At 42.1% G+C, this 23,659-nt stretch overlaps 1 protein-coding gene across 12 annotated transcripts in view; it reads right to left on the bottom strand.

Annotated features, from left to right (window-relative positions):
• The window catches only part of SUSD1 (sushi domain containing 1), a 200,582-nt gene that overhangs the window by 115,344 nt on the left and 61,579 nt on the right, over positions 1–23,659 (bottom strand). For all 12 annotated transcript variants that reach the window (XR_014472984.1, XR_014472986.1, XM_083179480.1 and 9 more), the window contains exons 9-10: positions 7,993–8,172; positions 4,754–4,933 (exon numbers count right to left, since the gene is read on the bottom strand). Coding sequence is in view for 10 of the 12 variants with exons in the window: in XM_083179480.1 (XP_083035606.1) it covers positions 4,754–4,933; positions 7,993–8,172 (360 nt within the window). In the remaining 2 variants the exon portion in view is untranslated. The remainder of the gene's footprint in view (positions 1–4,753; positions 4,934–7,992; positions 8,173–23,659) is intronic.

Below are 23,659 nucleotides of genomic sequence, written 5' to 3'. Positions count from 1 at the left end.
TTTTTGTGATGGACAATTCACATCTACTGTATTCAAAAAATGGTTCATTATAGGTGCAACCCTAACTGAACAGATTACAATATTACTGGGGCCAGATTCTCTAAGCTTTAAAAGTGATAAAATGGAGAGTGATAAACAGCCAGCCAATCAGCTCCAATCTGCCATGTTACAGGCTATGTTTGAAAAATGTCAGGCAGGAGCTGATTGGCTGTCTGTTTATCACTCTCCATTTATTATTTATTTATTTATTAGCAGTTTCTTATATAGCGCACACAGATTCCGCAGCGCTTTACAGAGAATATTTGACCATTCACATCAGTCCCTGCCCCAGTGGAGCTTACAATCTATATTCCCTACCACATGTACATGCACACACAGACATTCTAGGGTTAATTTTTTTGGGAGCCAATTAACTTACCAGTATATTTTTGGATTGAGGGAGGAAACCAGAGTACCCGGAGGAAACCCACGCAAGCACGGGGAGAATATACAAACTCCGCACATTTAGGGCCATGGTGGGGATAGAACCCATGACCTCAGTGCTGTGAGGCAGTAATGCTATCCATTACATCATCCGTACTGCCCCGTACTGACTTAACATACAGTACCTGTTTAGGAGACCTACATCTGCATTTCCCAACTACAATCTTAAGCCTTCTAAGTGCATGTGTCACAGATCTCCTAGTTGGTGCCAAGGTGTATTCATTACTGGCTGATCACTTTGAAATGTCCATAGATTGTGCTTATTATTTCAAATGTGATACTGAGGGGATACAGTCATTTGGTCTACAGCATGTTGGTCGACAAGCATTGGGTCGACATGGGGATAGGTCGAAATGGGTCTAGGTCGACAAGCATTAGGTAGACAGTCAAAAGGTCGACATGCGTTTTTTCACTGTTTGAGAGGACATGTGCCGACAAGCGGTATTTCACGCCCTACCATCCACTAGGGCGTGGTGGGAGAATAAAATAGCGTGCCGATGCGCAGCGAGGCACTGTGCCCAAAGCATAGCATTAAACAGTGTCCATGTCGACCTTTTGACTGTCGACATGACACGGTCAACCTAATAACCTGTTGACCTAAACCCATGTTGACCTTTCCCCATGTCAATCTAGTGGTGTAGACCAAATGATCTCAACCTATACTGAGAATCTCTAAAATATGCACTGAATGGGTCCCTAAGGACTGGAGTTGGGAAACCACATAAAATGCGAGTTAAGGACTCTGAATTCAAAGAAAATATTAAACTAATACGTAGCATATACATCCCAGGGTTCCAGTAATGTGGGTTTCTTACAACATAGTGAAGAGGTGCAAGTACAAGAAGGGGAAATAACAATATTTGGATTTATCACTTTTAAAACTTAGAGAATCTGGACCCTGGTCTTTTGTTCAGGTATATTAGTCTTAAAATATCTCACTCACTATAAAACATATAAAAATAGTATGAATTATTAAACAGACCATGGATTACCAACAGTACTACATATTAAAGTGTAATATTAAGGGAAGTCTTCCACAGCATGTATAATTAAGATCAAATTGCAATTTTATCATTCAATATGGTATAGCTCACGGGCGTAACTACACTAAGGCAGCCACCGCCACCGCTTGGGGGAGCGAGTGGCAGCGCTGTCTGTGTGGGCGCCGGCATCCAGCACTTTCGTTATACTTGCCTGCCGCTGCCCACCCCGCATCCCTGGTCCACACTGCGCTGCCGGCCCGACGCCCAACAACCCCCCCTTCCCCCGGCAATCACCACTTATCTGCCAGTGCCCGGTGACTGTACTGAGTGAGGTACAGAGCAGCCCTGTGCGGACCCTCCCCCTCCAGTCTGCCGGGGCTTGATGTCACGCTCTGGGAGAAATGAAACACAGGCCGCCCGCAGTGTTATGACGCTCTACTGCCCAGTGCTCCTGAGTCCTGCCACGGGCTCTGCAGCCATAGCCTTCTCTGGACCTGCCGCTGTAGCCTCCGTGTAACCCACCGCTGATGCCTCCACCGTCCACATGACCCACCATCGCTGCTGCCCTGCACTCCCTAATGTGATGCCCTGCTTCCCACTGCAGCCTCCACGGGACAATGGCCACTGCCTCTACGGTACTATGATTGTCTAAATGATGATTGCTGTCCTTATCTCTATCTCTGCTGTCTTTATCTCTCTCTGCTGTCTTTATCTCTCTCTGCTGTCCTTATCTCTCTCTGCTGTCCTTATCTCTCTCTCTGCTGTCCTTATCTCTCTTTGATGTCCTTATCTCTCTCTCTGCTGTCTTTATCTCTCTCTGCTGTGTTTATCTCTCTCTGCTGTCTTTATCTCTCTGATGTCCTTATCTCTCTCTGCTGTCCTCATCTCTCTGCTGTCCTCATCTCTCTCTGCTTTCTTTATCTCTCTCTGCTGTCTTTATCTCTCTCTGCTGTCTTTATCTCTCTCTGCTGTCTTTATCTCTCTCTGCTGTCCTTATCTCTCTCTGCTGTCCTTATCTCTCTCTCTCTCTGCTGTCCTTATTTCTCTCTCTGCTGTCCTTATCTCTCTCTCCACTGTCCTCTCTGTGCTGTCCTCTCTCTCTCTCTCTCTCTCTCTCTCTCTCTCTCCGCTCTTTCTGCTGTCCCTCTCTCCCATGTCTTTTCTCTTTCTGTTGTCCTTTTGTCTCTCTCCACTCTCTTAGTGAGTACATGCATCCTGGCAATATATATATATATATATATATATATATATATATATATATATATATATATATGTATATATATATATATATATATATATATATATATATATATTTGTGTGTGGGGGGGGGGGGGGGGGCACAATTTTTTTAGCAGGGGGGAGCAAAATTTATAGTTACGCCACTGGTATAGCTTTTATGCATAGAATATATTAATCCTTATATTTACACTCTTTAGTTTTCAATATACAACATGCATCTATAATATACTAATATACCCCTTGCACCCAGATTTCCTGTATCGTATCTCATAGACAAACAAAAGGGGGGATGCAGTAGCGCACGCAGGGGGGGTTTCTGAGTACCCAGAAACCCCCCTAGGAGTCTAAGGATCAAAGGCTTAAAGCTGAGGGTCCCCTCTTTCCATGGGTACAAGAATTTTAAAAATCGGCCCTTGGGAACCGGAGTTATCTGACTTCAAACTAGTGGTCCCCATCCAAGCCTGTTAATTGCTATTCCCAGTCAGATAGTTCAGGTTCTGCCTAACTTAGAGTGTTTCTGATGGTATATTCCAAAAGCTAGGACTCTCCTATTTTGATGGACACTAGTAGCTTGTCTCTACTGTGATATCAGAGATATCAGCTTTCCAGCAGCTGGTTACTGCTCCAGCTCCACACACCTGGTATGTAGTTTTATTTTCTCATTGGCAGATTGTGCCGCCTCTTGAACTCTGATCCCCTAGTGCCCAGTAGCATTTGGTAGGTTGGATTCTCTATTTTTTTATTCCATTAAAATCTAAGAAATCTATTTCCGGGAACTGGAGATATCTGCAGTCAAGCAAGCTGTCCTCCCACCAGAAAATTATGAATAATAAGCCCACTCCAGTATACACCCCTCCTCTGCATATTAAACATCCTGTATAACCCTGGAAGTCATGTATCAGGGCCCCTTCATTCAGCCCAATGCCCCCTTCTCCCACCCCATCTCCCACCATCTGTACAGTAAAGGTTTAATAAGTGGAAATTACTGATCCAGGCCCTACATGCTGAGCGGTTGATATAATACCCCCTACCACTCGCGGGACATCAAAGCTTCCCCCACCCCTACCGCTGGAGGATCGGTAGGGGCCCCAATACATTGCTATGCCCAGGGGTCTACACCACTGTTATATTTATATGTGTGTGTGTGTGTGTGTGTGTATATATATATATATATATATTTATTATTATTTTTTTTTTATTATTATTATTATTATTATTTATATACATTTGGTCTATCTATAATACTTTAACTGACCCAATACTGGGTCACCTAAGTGTCCATCTCCGTGCTTTGCTCCGCCCCTCTGGAAACCCCCTTCTGAAAATCCTGCGTTTGCCCCTGGGATGGGTGGTTTTCAGGGTCAGTTGCCTCTCACACAGCCTGGCCAGTGGCCACCAAGACATGGAGAGAGAGATGCAGCATGCAGTGAAAGCTGTTCATGTACAGTTACTTTGTTCTCATTACCAGTTCATGTTATGACCAGTTGCAGTTTATATAAAACAAATCATACCACAAAGACCTTTCCGGTGTGTGCCTACTGATTGAAGCTTAGTCCAAACGGTGATGCTGACTGTGTGGGTAAAACTTAAATGCCAACAGGAAGCAGTAGCATCAATCCTACAGGCAGCAGAGGGAACCCCGGAGACAGTATACAGCCAGCGGCCAGACACAGAGGGACCCATTTTCTGACTGTTCACTACTCCTCCTCTACTCCTTAATATAAGGACATGCATAAGGATACACGTACGGCTCACTTCCACTTCACTTAAAAGTACCGTCGAAGTTTAAAATTGAGAAGAGGGGGTACTCATAATTGAAAAGCCTAATCAAGGATAACAGGAGAGAAAAAAGGTTGGGAACCCCGTTTTTAATGACTCTTTTAAAATGTCAACATTGTATTGTGCACAACGCAGTTTGTATATTACAAGGTGGAACATTATAATTTATAGTAACTTAGAAATAGATTAATGTCCAGTTACACTAGCAAAATAATGCTCTGCTTAAGGATATAAAATGGTTATAAAAAAAATTTATCTACTGAGCTTACCTCTACATACAAGATTAGCTCCTGTCCATTTTCCATCCTCATTACAGGTAGCCACTTTATTTCCCCTGTCTATGACATATCCAGGTAAACATTCAAAAGACACATGGCTTCCATATGTAGTGTTCTGCTGCAAACCCGGGACAGCGTACTGGATAGAAGGTGGAGGACCACAGTCTGCAACTGCAACCAGTACATTACAATTATTCACTGACACAGTAAATGGAAATTGGTGCCTCTGTGGCCTTATTGCGTGTTTGGATATAAATGCGGATCTCCACCTGTATAAAGTAGGCTGCATCTATGGAGCGCCGCCATCACAATCATTTGCTTGTGAAATCAGCCAGATGATCTCTGAATATAATCTCCACTTAATAAACTGCAATTCTGTGTACATACCCATAGCACACGTAATTTTGAAAACACCCAGTTAGTAGATATGTGTATGAATTCCCCATAGTTACTGTACATAAAGTTACAGAGGCACAGTTACCAAAAATCACAAACTCCAACTTGCATTTGTGCGGGAATCTAGATCAGGCACATAATATCCAATGCATTTATTTTTAATTGTTTATCAGTTTTGTATGTCTAAGATCTTTTGCTGCTGAAAGTTTTTATATAGCTGTATGTGCAATGTGGCATGGCTGTATTAGTATGTATTACCTTTACATCGCATCACATACAATGGGGATATCACTATATAGAAAACTTTCCTACTCTCCCACATATTGCACAAGACTAACAATTTTTGGTACTTATGTATTATCTGGGCTGCCGATTTTTTGATTGTATGCCTTAACTTAAGGCATACAATCAGATGCGATGCGATGCGATGCGATATCGCATCGCATCGCATACGACCATATCGCATGCGATGCGATGCGATGACCCGATTTTTCCATAGGATTCAATGTTAAAATGGACTGAGTCCATTTTATCATGGAATTCAATGGGAAAAAGGGGTCCTTTTCATACCCCTACTATCCAAGTGGGCATGGAGTTGGATATAAACCTGTGGCGAGCGTAGCGAGCCACCGAGCCCGAAGCGTGGCGAGCGAAGCGAGCCCCGCGAGGGGACGGCATTCTGTGTCCCCTCGCGGGGCTCGCTACACTCGCCATGCTCCGGGCTCGGTGGCTCGCTACGCTCGCCACAGGTTTATATCCAACTCCATGCCCACTTGGATAGTAGCGGTATGAAAAGGACCCCTTTTCCCATTGAATTCCATGTTAAAATGGACTCAGTCCATTTTAACATTGAATCCTATAGAAAAATCGGGTCCATCGCATCGCATCGCATGCGATATGGTCGGATGTGATGCGATGGACCCGGTTTCAAAATCGGCAGCCCAGTTAGTACATAAGTATCCAATTTTTTGTGCAGTCCTCGGAAGAGCATCTTGCATCCCCCCAGGGATTAAAAATTGCAGAAGTAAAAATGTAATACACTCCCAACTCCACTAATCATCAATTACAACAAGGAGTAACATGGGTAGTCAGAAATTATCTCACTGGCCTTTGCTATACTCCTCCTAGTGAAATGCCATCCACCCTAGGTGCAGATTGGCCAATAACTCTTTGGGCCAGATGTATCAAGCTTCAAAGTGATAAAATTGAGAGTGATAAACAGCTAGCCAATCAGCTCCCTGTTATTTTTCAAATCCAGCCTGTAACATGACAGGTAGGAGCTGATTGGCTGTCTGTTTATCACTGTCTATTTTATCACTTTTGAAGCTTGATACATCAGGCCCTTTAACTTTAACTAGCCTATCTAAAGAGACCCAATCTAAACACTCGGAGTTCCCATTACATTCTGTAATAGCATAAATCAAATTACTCTCAATTACATAACAGGAAATATTTACAGGCGAGGGCTTTAGAAATACTGCTGCCCAAAATATCCTCAAGAAGAAAAGGCATTGCTTAGCCTTCCCAACCACAACTGAAATGTGAGATGACCATTACAAATCCTCAGTAAAATTTATCCTTAAAGACTTACTACAGGCCATCTCTACTTCCTCGCCATTCAAAAAACAATGGCTCATTTGTGGTTTTCCAAAATTTTCTAATATCTATTAGCACCTCCTTCGTCTTCTTACCGCTTAAAAATAAATGATTTTTCTCTCCCCAGGTTGCTGCATCTTGTAGCTGTCCTCCTTTCCCTTACTTCTTTCAGTTCCTAGTAAGGCGGACAGGATGAAGATATTTTATGGGGAATTGTAGCACTGTGACGGTGGCAGGGCTTATTGGTACATATTTGCATAATTTAACCCCACCCCTCCCTATGCAAATTACATAATTTTGGGGACAGGGCCTAGTGATTCTTCGTTCTTTACTCTTCACTCCAATTCAGTCTTCCATCTATTCTCCGGTGGTATGTGGCATATGAGTGAATGACCTACCAGACCCTGATGATGAATAGGCACCTTAGAAGTGTTCTTATGGGATTATGGGTACCACTATTCACTAACATGCACAGACACTCACACAGTGTACAGTATCTGTTACTTATGTAAGTCATTTATTCTACATTGAACACCATAGAAGCATGAAGCCATGCCTACAAATTCCGTAGAAGGTTTCAAACAGAAGACCAATGCATCTGCTTATTGAATGTGATTTTATTCCAGTCATAACTTAAAATATACGGTACTTATGTAGTATCTGGGCGTCCGATTTAGAAATCGGATCGGATCGCATCGCATCGCATGCAACCAAATTGTATGCGATGCGATGGTCAAGATTTTTCCATAGGATTCAATGTTAAAATGGTCTGAGTCCATTTTAACATAGAATTCAATGGGAAAAAGGGGTCCTTTTCCTTTCCCCACTATCCAAGTGGGCATGGAGTTGGATATAAACCTGTGGCGAGCGTAGCGAGCCACCGAGCCCGAAGCGTGGCGAGCGTAGTGGGACCCGCGAGGGGACACAGAATACTTTTTAAGAAATATGTGTCCGCTCGCCACGCTTCGGGCTCGGTGGCTCGCTACGCTCGCCACGCTATATAAAATCAACTCTATGCCCACTTGGATAGTGGGGAAATGAACAGGACCTTCTTAACATTGAATCCTATGCAAAATCGCATCGAATCGCATCGCATCTGATTGTATGCCTTAAGGTAAGGCATACAATCACAAAATCGGCAGCCCAGATACTACATAAGTACCAAATATACTGTATATAAGCAACAATAAACTTTTTTTTACATTTATATTATCCAGTTGATGATCTGTGGGCCTCACCTTTACACTCCAGATCTGCTCCTTCCCAGCGAGCAGCTACAGTACAGATTGATGAATTGGAACCACTCAACGCAATGAATCCTTTTACACACACAAATATCACAATGCTTCCAAAAGTTGTGTTTTGATTTGAATGGATTTCAGCAAATGGCATGGCCAATGGTGGTCCACAGTCAACAGCTGGAAACACAGAAACCACATGGTGATCGCTTTATGTTCATGCTTTGGTCTCAGGCAAATCAATGGAACAACAAGGGTTTATTAATCTGTTACAAATTTGATGGAGTTGCCAGAAGAGTTGTATTGTTATAGAAGGGATACTGCTCATACACAAGCCCCACAACTGAAATGATCTTACATTTTGACAATATCTAAAGGAGCATAGGCACTATGACATTTTGTTAGAATGATATGCACAATAACGATACCGTTAAAAATTCACCAGGGTCGTAACTACCGTATGAATGTCAACATACTGTAATAAAATGTTTGCTTTCACTGTGCTGTTTGAGCATCTGGGACACTCACAGTCACAATGACAGTGGAAAGCACAGGCAGCTTTATAAATTCACTAGGATAGTAACTATGAATATTAAAATAATAAAATATTTACTTTCTCTGTACTATTTTAGCATCTGGGATGCCCAAAGCCAATTAATTTCACTGAGCATTCACTATCTCACTGCAGGTGATCATCATCTGCCTCTGTGGCTGTCTTGTGTTAGTGGGTTCACCAATTGTTACCATGCCCTTTTCTTAGGGTATGGTTCCTGCAAAGGATACATGCATCTTAAATATGGTGGCCAATGGACACCCATTCTCTGGTGGTGAGCTGTTTATGTTGGTGTGCTGGTGGGATCAGGCTTAGCCAGTAACAAGAATAAGTGGCAAGGTTATAAAGGTTCCTGGCCACATATGGGCGCAGTTTCTCTGAGTGCTCCCTCCAGAGGCGCTAGAGGATGCCTAGTCATTTGCAGGCCCTGGGAAAGTGTAATTAAGTATGGTAGAATATTACTGTACATTAAGTTACTGTATATTCATTAAAGTTAAAGTTACTGTACAGGAATTGTATAGCCAATCAGGTTCTGCTGTAGTGGCATTACTGTTTTTGGTTTTAAAGGGAAGTGTACTGTAACCAATTTTTGAGGTTGCCCATGGCAACCTATCATAATGCAGGTAACATAATAAATTTTCGTACTATAGAGAACGTTGAGTAGAATACCAAAACATTAATGAACACAAATAGAATGCACTCTGTCTAAGGCTATCTGTGCATAAAATGTAAAAATTATATCTATATATTAATAGTAAAATAATGTAGTAGAAATAATAAAACCGAATCACTCCTGAGCAGGAACGAACCTTAGGCGCTGTACATGGCCCACTGTTGCCTTAGCCACTAGTTCATTCACACCTGATGCTTTTGAGTGGCAGTGTACAGTACATAACATTGTGTAACATTGTGTAAATCAGGCTTAACACAGAATAGAATTACAGTATAGTGCACCATTGCTATCGAACATAAGCACAATGCTGAGCAGTGGCAAACGCAGGATTTTCAGAAGGGGGTTTCCAGAGGGGCGGAGCAAAGCACAGAGATGGACACTTAGGTGACCCAGTATATGCCGGGTCAGTTAAATTATTATAGATAGACCAAATGTATATAAATAATAATAATAATAATAATAATAATATATATATATATATATATATGTATATATATACACACACACATATATTCATACATACATATATATATATATATATATATACATACAGGGGCGTCAACAGCAGTGTAGACCCCTAGGCATAGCAATGTATTGGGGCCACTACTGATCCTCCAGCGGTAGGTGTGGGGGAAGCTTTGATGTCCCCCGGTTGGTAGGGGGTATTATATCAACTGCTCAGCATGTAGCGCCTGGATCAGTAATTTCCATTAATTACCCCTTTACTGCACAGATGGTGGGAGATGGGGTGGGAGAAGGGGGTACTGGGCTGAATGAAGGGGCCCTGATACATAACTTCCAGGGTGGTAGAGGATGTTTAATATGCAGAGGAGGGGTGTATAGTGGAGTGGGCTTATTATTCATAATTTTCTGGTGGGAGGACAGCTTGCTTGACTGTAGATATATCCAGTTCCCAGAAATACATTTATTAGATTTTAATGGATTTAAAAACTAGAGAATCCCACCTACTAATGGTACTGGGGACTAGGGGATCAGAGTTCAGGAGGCAGAGCAATCTGCCAACGAGTATATAAAACTACATACCAGGTGTGTGGAGCTGGAGCAGTAACCAGCTGCTGGAAGGCTGATATCTTTGGTTCTGGGAACAGTAGAGACGAGCTACTAGTGTCCACCAATGGGGAGAGTCCCAGCTTTTGGAATATACCCTCAGAGAAAGTCTGAGTCAGACAGAACCTGAAATATCTGACTTGGAAGAGTAATTAACAGGCTTGGATGGGGACCACTGCTTTGAAGTCAGATATCTCCGGTTCCCAAGGGCCGACTTTTAAAATTCTTGTACCCATGGAAAGAGGGGACCCTCAGCTTTCAGCCTAGGGTCCTTAGACTCATGGGGGGTTTCTGGGTACCCAGAAATCCCCCCTGTGTTCGCTACTGCTGAGTGCAAGTTGTTCAAACAACGAAGTTGCAGTATAAGCTAAGCTCACTGTGTTAAAAGCTTTGCGAGTGTCTCTCCCCCCAAAAATAGGACAGTATGGACAGAATTCAACAGAGTAGCGGAACATAATTGCACCAAAACTGAGCTCAGTGATTGAAATGCTTTGTGAGTGTCTCTTCCCACCCAAATTATAATATAAATACCGTTATTGTTATTATAAACAATAATAATAATAATAATAATAATAAATGTATACAGTAGATGTTAATTAAAAAGATTTGCAGCCACCAATGCACCTTACCCCAGATTCAAACCCAGGATACTAATGCTATGTAAAAGCATTAAGTTAACCACTCTGCCACTTACCCCAGTCCTAAATTGGAGCCATCACTTTATAAAGTAATCCTAAAGCCCAGAATTCTTTTGGAAGGCAGTATAAAAATGACACTAGGACTTGTAGAATTTGATAATGTAGTTTTTCCTTCAATATTATTATATATTATATATTATATTGTATTTACTGTACTGTGCACTGGGCAGCTTGTCAGGACTTGCTACAGTACCTGTACATTATGAGTGTTATTCTGGTTGATTCGTTCAGATGTGAATTCGCATCCTTGCGAGTCAACCAGAACCCGCAGTGCGAATGGTGGTACGCCGGCCCACCATTCGCATGATGCATACAGTCGCATGGCATGTGAATGTATTATTTACAAATGCATCCATTCGCATGCCAGTGGGAACCTCCCTCAGCTATCGATGGTCCCTGACCATCAAAAGATGTGGTACGCACATGCATATATAAAGTGACTCTCAGGTCACTTTTATATGCCTGTACGTTCTTGCTAAAATGGGCGGATATCTGACATACAGGCGATTTCCATGGGAACGCCCATGAAACGCTGGGCATTCCCATGGACTAGTACCCCTGCCTGCCGCCCCACGCCCCTTCGCCCACCAGCCGCAAGGTTTGGTACATGCACCCAGCAAATTTTTTGTTCGCCATGGGCGCATGCACTCATAGTGTTCATGCTAGCACCCGCTATCTTTGAAAACCCATGCAGTTCCTCTTCTCTGCCTGGGGTGTCGCTTTCTGCTGTGGTGTCTCTAACACAGGTCTGGTTTGCATATCAGTGCTGCAGGGGCAAACGCAGGATTTTCAGAAGGGGGTTTCCAGAGGGGCGGAGCAAAGCACGGAGATGGACACTTAGGTGACCCAGTATATGCCGGGTCAGTTAAAGTATTATAGATAGACCAAATGTATATAAATAATAATAATAAAAAAATATATATATATATACACATACATACAGGGGCATCAACAGCAGTGTAGACCCCTGGGCATAGCAATGTATTGGGGCACCTACCGATCCTCCAGCGGCAGGGGTGGGGGAAGCTTTGATGTCCCGCGGGTGGTAGGGGGTATTATATCAACCGCTCAGCATGTAGGGCCTGGATCAGTAATTTCCACTAATTACCCCTTTACTGCACAGATGGTGGGAGATGGGGTGGGAGAAGGGGGCATTGGGCTAAATGAAGGGGCCCTAGAACTAGAAATTACTCAGTTTTTTAAGTAAATTAAGGTTGTGACTTGTATTCTTAATTATATCTGAAAAACTGGGATAGATCATGTTTTACGCAAACTAGTTGCGGTTATCATATTTTATCAAATGTGAATGTATGTTTTATGAGAACTGTACGCACAAATGTTGTGCATTGAATTGTGTGTGTTTTATAATTGTGTTTATTTATTATTATATTGTGATATTTTGAAAAAAGTGTATAACACAGCGATCAAATGTTTACGTTGCTAGGAGCAACTACAAGCAGGCATCTAGCACTGCGGTGAGACCTTGACGATTCCAATCAGGTGATTAGCAACAATTCGTAACATCTGAGTTGTGGCTATGAATGAGGAGACTGAGCAACACTAGGCCAGCCCTCTGACAAAGTCAGTGTGATGAAACGTGTAGGGGCGTGGCCTAGCGACGTTCAGACTGTGGAGCCCAGGCGAGAGTGACCGCTCCGGCAGTGGTAACGCAGTGTTGAGCACCGTCATTTATGTTTTATTCTCTGCGGTGATTATATACCGCCATTTGTGGTACGTCACCTTGACCATTGTGGTGGATTGTTCTTAAAAATAAAAATTATTTTATACTTATGATAATTGCACTATGGGATTCAGGACACCTGTTTGGTTCAGGACGGAGAAGCCGGTTTAAATGAACTGAGTGCATTTAACGAACGTGGAAAATACTGTTCACTGACTATCATCTGTTCCCCTCTATAAAGAATTGGAAGTGACCTAGAGTGGGGACTGTCTTGAGGAAGCTCTCAGTGTCAGAGCCTGTTCATAATTTGTTAACCAATTGCGCACTGTTTTTGTTTCTGTATATATATATATATATATATATATATATATATATACACGTTTCGGGCGGGTAGCCCTTTATCAAGACATGTCATACAGTAGATTCTCCTATCGGATGGAGGGACACCTAAGTCTTTGCAACTACATTACATGAGTGCCGGGAACCTTCCTATGTGTATATATATAAATATATATATATATATATAATGTATGAGGGTTATGCCGCACCGGCTTCCAGTGAGATAGAACTGTGCCAGGTTAATATTAATACAATTCCATGTCCAAGTAATGTAATCACAAGTCCTCAGACAAACCAGCACCAGTAAACTTGTTTGCAAGTAAAATATTTATGTTCCATTTCTGGGCTAGTTGAAACCATCCCCCCTGTTGTATCCTCTATTTTTGTAATAGTGTTTGCGGAGTTATCTGTTTGCGCGATAAATGAGAGAAATCTTCCTGACCTATCTGAGCTGGCATATCTTGTATATGATATAATACAAAGTTGAGATTTCCAAACTGTATAAGGCGCAAAAAGATCCTGATGATGTTCGGACCGACAAGCTTTTCAACAAGTTTCTCCGTGTGTGTGAATCCCCTCTGTGTTTATTTTTTGAAAACATAAACCAGAGAAACCAGCAATTAGTTTAAGTTCAGACACATAGATAAATTTCACAGGTGGAGCGAACAGAAAGAACTGAGGGTGAGCGTACCCCTACTCACTCTGTGAGTGGCACTGTACGTGCACGTAGCGTGTACTTTCTCCTGTTGGAATCAATCTTCTCTATTCTCTCTCCTCGCTCCAAATGATGTTTATATCATGAAAAAAATAATAAATAATACTGTGTAAACCCGTTTCCTTCTGGGTATATATAGATTTTTCAATAGAAAAAATGATTCTAGGGCGCACCTCACTCACCCGATCTCAGGGGGAGGCACACATATAAAGGTATCTTTAAATACAGTGAACTTGTGACTCAATTCAATGGTGAAAAAATGGGCGTACCCCACTCACGGTAGATGTAGATGGTGTAAATGCCCGTAGCAGGTTCTTTTAAGTTTTCTCTCTCTTATCCAGCGGGATACTTTTAATTTTTCTCCAAAATGTGAACATGAAATATAAAATAAAAAAACACAATGTGTAGTTTCGTCCTGACTGATCAGTATTTAACCAGGGAACCACCAAGTGGTGTGTGCTGAATCGTACCAGGACTCACTCGTTAGAGGTTTTTATAAAGTGTGTAAAGGTATCTTTGTGGGGTGTGAATTTTATAGAAGATTCCTCCACCAAGACCAAAAGTGTAGAAAATTTTCTTTACCCAGGGGTAACAGGGTTTAGATGGAGAATGATGGCGTACCAGACTTACGGATTCGTAAGGCTTTATGTTCTCATAGCGTTTTCTTTATTGGGCTTATGTTTTTAAACCACACTGGACAATGCTTCATCCAACCATGTACACCAATGGGTGCAGGATAAGACAAAAAAAAAAAGAATATTTTTGTCTCAGTGTTTTGTGTTCAAAAACAGAGAAGGGGTTATCTGTTCATTCCTTATTGACCATAAATAAATTTGTATCCTTTGTCTCTTTTTTTTTTTTTTTAATTATTTAGACAAATGAGGTAAAAAAAGGTTCAATCACCCTTTGATGGTCACACACCATACAACAGGGGGAACACAATTTAGAAGGACCCACACGGTCATATAGAAAAAACAGAACTGTTTAAAAATCACAACAATAAGCATTACAAAAAGTAAAAAGCATAATAGAAAATATGATAAAAAAATACATACATCCAATGAAGATTCGTGATAAAAAAGGGGGGGTGATGGCTGCTCACACTCCACACCAACTATTTTTACTCTGTTTCTTAGTATTACTTATTCCTTTTATTAAAATACCTCTCATGTAGGCCTTAAATGCATCCCATGTAATGTTATTTGGGGCTGAGCCTTTGTTAAGTTCCCAGAATTCCAGCCACTGTTCTCCATATTTATCTGCTTCTCCCATCCTATCCAACCACCTGGGATCAAATTTCCAGAATTGAGTAGCTCTGTCTTTGGATTCAATAAGTTCTAATAGTACTGGAGAATGATCGGATATCCCTCTCGCTTTATATTCCACTTTACCTACTCTTGGCATCAGTTTCCTTGAGATCAGCATCAAATCGATTCTGGAAAATGATTGGTAGGATGTTGAAAAGCACGAGAACTGCTTCGTGTTCCCATTTCTCTCTCTCCATCCATCTACCCAGCCTAGCTCGTCTACAAATTTATCAAACCCTTTGTTCCCTCTCTTCGTTCCCACCTGTGATCCGCTCCATCTGTCCAGTTGGATATCCAGGACGTTATTGAAATCTCCTGTGCAGATCACAGGAAGGCCCGGCGAGGAGGCAACAAAGTCCACTGCCTCCCTTAAGACATCATATGAGAATGGTGGCGGTATATATACTACCAATAGATACATTTGAACCGCATTGATAGAACATTCCAGAAATATATATCGACCCAATGCATCGATTTTTACCCTACTGCAAGCAAACATCAAGGATTTTTTTACTAATATTGACACTCCTCTAGAGTTCGTAGTAAAGGGTGCATGGTACGTCTGACCCACCCATGCTTTCTTCAGAGATTTTAACTTGCTTCCAACTAAATGGGTCTCGGCCAAGCACGTAATATCTGCGTTGTATTGTTTTATTTGCTTTACAACTAGTGCTCTCTTGATTTTATTGTTAATGCCCCTTATGTTCCAAAACAAAATCCTTACCATCCTTGGTGCTTGCTTGCAATTTTTAACCCCTCATCGTGCCCCTGTTTTATTGGGCAATCCCGTTTATCACGGTACATAATTAATACAACATTTCTGAACAGAAGGAAGGATAATTCTACTATCACGATAAATATACCCAATAGGCCTTCTTCTACACATAGCATCGTTACTGGACCATTTCTGTTTTTCCTTAATAACTCTGGATGAAGACAAACATACAACAAAAAAAACCCTCCCCCCACCCTGTATAACTACCCCCCTGTGTTATACTTATTCCCATATCCCCTCTCCCTCTTCTACCTAAGAGGCTTTTGCTACGAAGGCCACCAAAGTGCGGTGAACTCCCTGGCTCTCTAATTTATTATTTAAGCTTCGCTGCCAGCAAGTTGGTTCTCCCCCGGTACCCACTTATCCACCCATCTTGCTGCATCTCTGGGTGTCTGAAAGAAGATTGTTTGTCCTTCCGAGATTACTCTTAATTTGGCAGGATATAACATGGAGTATATTATTCCCTTTTCTCGCAGCTTCTTTTTTACGTCCGTATATTTGGCTCGGTCTTTTTGGATTTCAATCGCAAAATCTGGGAATGACGATATCCTTGCACCGTTGAATTCCACTAAGCCTTTCATCCTTGCCTGTCGAAGTATAGTGTCCCGGTCCTGATAATTCAGCATCTTTATAATCATGGTGCGAGGAGGGGCTCCTGGGGGTGGGGGTTTAAACGGAACTCTGTGGGCTCTTTCTATAGCAAAAGATTTGGAGAACACATCTCCAAATGTTCCCCGGATCCATTTTTCCATAAATATTATGGGATCATTGCCTTCTTCTCGCTCTGGGAATCCAATAAACCTTACATTGTTCCTTCTCAACCTTCCCTCCATATCCGTTATTTTGTGTCGCATGTCCCGCACTTGATCTGCAAGAATATCCACCGCCCAGAAATCGAAAAGGCATTTAGAGAATATTTCGGTAAATTGTATGAGTCAAGACTCCAAAAAGATCAGGGTGAAATTAGAGAATATTTAAATAATATAAATATGCCGTGCTTATCAAGTGAAGATAGGGAAGTGATGGAGGCACCATTGAACCTACTTGAAATAAAATTGGCCATCAACTCACTTTCAAACGGAAAATCTACAGGGTTGGACGGTATACCAGGGGAAGTTTATAAAAAATATGTAGAAGTAATCGCCCCTATGCTGTTGGATACCCTAAATACCAGTTATGAGGATAATGCTCTTCCCAGGTCAATGCTGGAGACAAAAATAGTGGTATTGCTTAAAGCAGAAAAAAATCCTGTAATGCTAGACTCATATAGGCCTATCTCGTTGATAGTGACTGAGCCGAAAATATTAGCTAAAATATTAGCAAAAAGACTAACCCCCTTACTGGGTAAGATAATACATGAATACCAAACGGGCTTCATGCCTGGAAAAGCAACATCATGGAATATACGGAAATTATATACCCATCTGCAGACTCCTCGGGAGGACGATCCCTGCCCGGTGGTGGTGTCACTCGACGCGGTAAAGGCGTTTGACGCTGTGGAGTGGCACTACCTCTGGGAGGTAATGAGGAGACTGGGGATCGGGCCTAGATTCATAAGATGGGTACAATTGATGTATACAGCCCCTGAGGCCAGAATGGCAATAAATGGTCGAATCTCTCAGGCATTTCCCATCAGTAGAGGGACGAGGCAAGGGTGTCCCCTATCACCCAGTTTGTTCGCCATAGCGATTGAACCTATGGCATGTATACTGCGGGGCCAATTGGGAATAGAGGGATTCAGGAGGGGTAGGCATTTGGATATAACTGCATTGTATGCAGATGACCTGCTAATATTCTTGGCAGATGGAGCGAAATATGTCCCGATAATTTTGAAAGTCATCGAAGAATTCGGCGACCACTCCGGCTTTCGGGTCAATTGGGGAAAGTCGAGTATTCTTCAAATTAAGGCGGGAATATTGAGCTCCCAAATAGATTCACCACTTAAAATTGTAAACACATTAAAATATCTGGGAATCTGGTTCTCACCGGATCCCGGTGATTTTTTAAAATTAAACCTAGATCCCCTGGTGGTATATCTGGGGACAAAAATAAAACAATGGAGTAAGTTACCATTTACAACAACCGGTAGAGTGAATCTATTAAAAATGATAGTGCTCCCAAAATTTCTTTATATTATCCAGCAGTCCCCCTGTTACATACAAAACAGTTTCTTCAGAAAGATAAACAGTATGTTATCTTCCTTTATCTGGAATAACGCTCGTCCAAAAATCTGCCTTCAGACCCTGATGAGGGAAAAGGGGGACGGGGGGTTGTCACTCCCGGATCTAAGATTGTATAACTATGCTAGCCAAATAACAGCAATGGCAGATTGGAGGGAGGAACCAGGGACAGGGGAAGGCATAAAAGAATTGGTAAAGCAAAGTACAGCGGGGAATACACCAATGCAAAGATTGCTAATAGGGCATGTCATGACCAACGACTGTCCAATGGTGCGACAAGCTATTCAAATTGGGGGCGAGGTTAAAAAACTATATAAATTCCAAAGCATGGATGTAGATCATCCCTTAGATGATGGGAAGGGCCTGAGAGAACTAAGACATTTGCAAGTAGCTAAAGTATGGGGAGTATATGGGATAACGAGAGTAAGTCAGCTATACGTAAACAAAGAAATCAAGCCCTTTCACCAATTGCGGGAGGAATTCACCCTACCATCATCCCATCTCTTTAGATACCTCCAATTAAAAAATGCACTTCAGACACAATTTAAAGGGGCCTCCCCAGATTTTGGGGTATCCCCAATGAAGAAAATGATAATGGGGGATGCGAAATCAAATAAAATTTCTAAGATTTATAGCTATCTGTTGCAGCGTAAAAACGAAGATGGGTTAACTATTCTAAAGGAAAAGTGGGAAAAAGATGTAGGGCAGATAAGCGCAGAAGAATGGGAATCCGTAAAGGCTTCAATACCCAGATCAACAAACTCCATCCCAGTCCAACAAATACAGCTATATATATTACATAGGTCCTATCTGTCTACAGCGAGAATGATGAAATTTAAGGCGATAGTATCAGATACATGCCCAAAATGCAATAATGCACCTGGATCCTTTATTCATATGTTATGGGAATGCCCAGCGGTACAGGAATTCTGGAATAAGGTTAAAAAGGTTATGGGAGAGATTGGGATAGAGGAAAGTGTACTCACGTCTAAATGTTGTCTGTTGAATATAATTGAAAATGGGGAAACATCTAGAGGTCGGAAAGATCTTATCATCAACCTGTGCTCTTTAGCTAAAGTGATGATCGCCAGAACTTGGATGGCAAAGACAGCGCCAGAACTCGCAGGCTGGAGGTCTTTAGTAAATTACACAATAACGCACGAAAAATATATTTATAAAAATAGAAACACAATAGAGAAATTTAAAAAGATATGGAGTGAATGGATTGAGAAATAAAGTCCCTATAGGAAACACAAGTAAAGGGGAGTTCACAAATAACAATGTATCACAAAAGGAAATTAGATATAAGAAAATTAACACATATCGTATAGTTAGGTGCATAGTTACATGGGCACAAAGGACAAATAAAGAAGATGGGGGGTGGGGGCGGGGGGGAATAAACTAATAAATAAATAAATAAAAAAAAAAAAATTATAGAGTTAGTATGGGCACCAGGGCCGGATTAACAATGGGCCTGATGGAGCTACAGCTCCAGGCCCACTCCCCAAATAGGCCCATTTTGTAGCTGAGGGCCAGGGCTTTCCAACGAGCCCGGCCCCGCGTCGCAAGCCCCTCGGGAACAAGAGATACCACCAGGCAAAGCTGGAACGTTTTCCCCATAGGATAACATGGGCCCCGCTAATTCAGACCTCCACCCGATTCCAACGGCTGCCAGTTCCTCCGCCGGCATCACAGAAGCTCGAGGTTGACCTCAGTCTAACCCATATCGCTGGGCCTTTAATCTAATACCAGGCTGGTCCATATGGGTTCATTGGTTCTAGAGATATTGCGGGTAAACCAATTTTTTTTTTTTGCATTTCTGAAATGTAATTTCATGGCAGTTCATGTTGTTTGAGGAGAGATTTCTCTGGAACCAAATGGCCCAGTTTCACGGGACCAAAATCATTCAAAGCCTACATGTAAATGGGTCAGTTGGTTCTGAAGATATAGCTGGTTGTTTAAAGGGGGGCAGTTTTCTCTCCCCTTCACACCAGAAAATGCAGGGACTAGGCTGGCGTAAAAGCGGCCATACCGGGAATGTCCCTGCATGATCCTGGGACCATATTCCCAGGTAAGTCCCTGCATTTTCTGGTGTGAAAGGGGTATTATTTCAAATACCCAGGACATGCAGTGCTCTGAATACAGTCAGGTAGCCCCCTGCTCTCTGCCCGGCTGTCAATGGCTGTCATTTCTGCCCTGCAGCGGCTGTCCCCCAGTTACCGCGAGCATCTATTCCCCTTGGCAATGAGCTTGTAATCCCACATAGCAACAATCATGGAAACCCTGGCAATGTGCATGGAACCCCTGGCAATGAACATGTAGGTAAGCAATACTTAGGGCGGGATGTATTAATATACATCGCCGCCCTTCGCCGGCTGTCCGCCGCGATGCCAGCGCATATGTACTAACATATGCGTCTGGCATCGCGGTGCGGTAACGGAGACCCCCCGCGATACCTGTACTGTGGTCTGCGGGGGGTCTCCGTCACCTCCCAGCCGGCTCCTGATGCCTACACGCCGGGGACAGATAAGCAGGCTGTCCCCGGCGCCTCCTCCTCCCCCCTGCAGCCGGAAGGACGTCCGTCTGCATTGATAGGGGGAGGAAGGGCTTACCTTCCGGGGTCCAGGAGGACCTGCAAGTAGGTAAGCCCAAGGGAGGGGGAGAGGGGGGGTCGGCGAGGTGGGGGGGTTGTGGCGAAAAGATGCCCATAGTTTTCTATAGGGTATCGCCACCCAAGGTTGGCGATACCTTGCCCTGCGATAACGATGCGACCGGGTAATAGTACATAGAAAAATGCGGTAAAATGGGGGTTTTACCGCATTTTCCCTTTAGTACATCCCGCCCTTACTGTATGTAGCATAATTTTTAATAGGCATTATGGTATTTGGCATAATATGTATTGGAGATTATGGTGTGAGGCTTGTCATGTAATGGGCATTATGGTGGCGCGCAATGCCCCTATTTATGAAGCATATTGTGCATTACTGCTCAATCTGTTTAGTATAGTGCAGGCATGTCCAAATGATGTCCCTCAAGCTGTTGTGAAACTACAAGTCTCATCATGCATTGCCACAGTTTTGCTATTAAGGATTGCTAAAACTATGCCAAGGCATGCTGGGACACGTAGTTTCACAACAGCTGGAGGGCCACTGTTTGGACATGCCTCGTATAGTGTGTATTTTGGCTTGATCCATGTGGCAAAATGTGAATTTTGCCTTAATCTGTGTGGCATAATGTGAATTTTGGCTCAATCGGTGTGAATTTTGGCTCATTCCATGTGGCATAATGTGTAAGAGGCAAGTACAGTATAAGGGGGTTACGATTGTGTTGGATGATTTGTATAAGGGGTATATGGTGTGGTAAACTTAGGTGACCATATAAAATGTGCTGAAATGTTGTCTACCAAGTTTTATCTTTCAGTATTTTTTTTATGACTTGAATGCCGCCTCACCCCGCAAGTATCTTAGGACATTGGCATCCTGTGGGTGCACCTTTGGAGGGCACCCGCCAATATATCTCCCTGCATTTTTCCTATGCCAGCCCCCTTCCTTTTCCAGGCATATATAATTAGTTGAAAGTATTTACACAAATAGAGACACACCCATGAGCAGACCAACCAACCAGAACACTGGTTCTGGTGCTGGCCACCACCCCTATTATTGTGCATAATAGGCCCTTGATCATTTTCAGCTCCAGGCCTATTTAGACCTTAATCTGGCTCTGATGGGCACAGTATATTAGAGAATGGAGAAACCAACCTCTTAGCCATACGAGTAGTAAAGCAGGTCGGACCAGAAGATCGGCTAATAAAGTAAAGCACAGGCATACAGAGAAGGGAACTATTCAATAGGTGCAGACTGGGGTAAGGATTTATTGGACCAAAAGGGGGTTGAACAGAAAAGGATGAGGACTGTTTAATGTTTAGTGTTATGTATGTTGGGTTATGGTATTGACATGTAGGCAGTGGTAAACAGGCAGGAATATCAGAACATTAGCCCTAATAGTTTTACAGGCCACTGCAATATCTGTAGCTGTTTATACTGGTGTATGCATTGTATAAGCATATCATTAATGTAATACGCAAATGCATATACATGCAAATGTTTTAATGTTGATGTCTTTTTTTATGCAAAAGAAATAAAAAAAATATATATATATTTATGTTCCATGAAAAGGATCCATTTTCAAAAAAGCCAAAGTCCCAACACCACATCACATGGCAATAACAGTTTGAAGAAACAAACGGGCCGTTTCGGCGTTACACACGCCTTTCTCAAAAGGGCAACATTATTCTCATTCCCCTTTTGAGAAAGGCGTGTGTAACGCCAAAACGGCCCGTTTGTTTCTTCAAACTGTTATTGCCATGTGATGTGATGTTGGGACTTTGGCTTTTTTGAAAATGGATCCTTTTCATGGAACATAAATATTTTACTTGCAAACAAGTTTACTGGTGCTGGTTTGCCTGAGGACTTGTGATTACATTACTTGGACATGGAAATATATATATATATATATATATATATACACAACAAGGGAAATAAGTGCGCAAATTTGAAAAAACCTTTAACAGTAAATGTTACTGTGATCGTCCACACACAAAGGGGTTATTTAAAAGACCCGTTCCAATTTTTCAAGCACCAAGGGTTCTCTTTGTCTTATCTTGGCAGCTCTCGAACACCTGAATTCCACAGGTGTGCAAACACTAAAAAAAGAGGTGAGAGCGCTCCATAGTGCAATATCATAAGAAACTTTTATTTTTTAAAACAAAAGTTTTCCAGTAAAAAGCAGGTATAAAGTGACGTACCACAGCAGGCGGTTAAACTACCGCAAGACAATCGCGTGTACTCGTGCCTCAGACACAAGAAATGTAGGAGCGGTTACACTCAGTATTCTCCGCGTCTCGACACATCTAATGGACAGACTGCCACGCCAGGCCACGCCACTGCCCCAGCCCTCTGACGAAGTACGTCATTACGAAACGCGTTGGGTGGTGGCCTGGCGTTGCAGTCTGTCCATCAGATGTGTCGAGACGCGGAGAATACTGAGTGTAACCGCTCCTACATTTCTTGTGTCTGAGGCACGAGTACACGCGATTGTCTTGCGGTAGTTTAACCGCCTGCTGTGGTACGTCACTTTATACCTGCTTTTTACTGGAAAACTTTTGTTTTAAAAAATAAAAGTTTCTTATGATATTGCACTATGGAGCGCTCTGACCTCTTTTTTTAATATATATATATATATATATTTATACAGTATATATATAATATATAGCTATATATCTCCTTACAACTAAATATTTATGTGTGTATAGCTGTAGCTGTAGCTGTCTTACTTTCATTTTAAGCAATAACTTGACTTGCATGTCTGCTGTTTATCATACCATAATTTAAAAATGGTTTGGCGTTATATCATCTTTCTTTAAGCAATGACAAGGTTGATCAAATCTTTTAATTTAACTATTAAACTGTTAAAATGATATATTTTAGAAGTCATCTATAAAAAAAAGAAATTCATGGTAATCCAATTCTGAAGAAAAAAAGTGTTACATGTGCTGGTACCTTAATTACAATTATGGTTACAGAGATAAAGTAAAATTGAGAAAAGTACCCATAAACCCTTTGGGCGAAATTTAATAGGGGGCGATTTTTGGGCATGTTTAAAAAAATTTCGCATATTTA

This window comes from Crinia signifera, chromosome 1 (assembly GCF_055691185.1).
Source record: "Crinia signifera chromosome 1, ASM5569118v1, whole genome shotgun sequence".
Taxonomy (NCBI): Eukaryota; Metazoa; Chordata; class Amphibia; order Anura; family Myobatrachidae; genus Crinia; species Crinia signifera.
The sequence above is the reverse complement of the archived record's forward strand: the minus strand, read 5'-3'. Positions and strand labels throughout refer to the sequence as shown.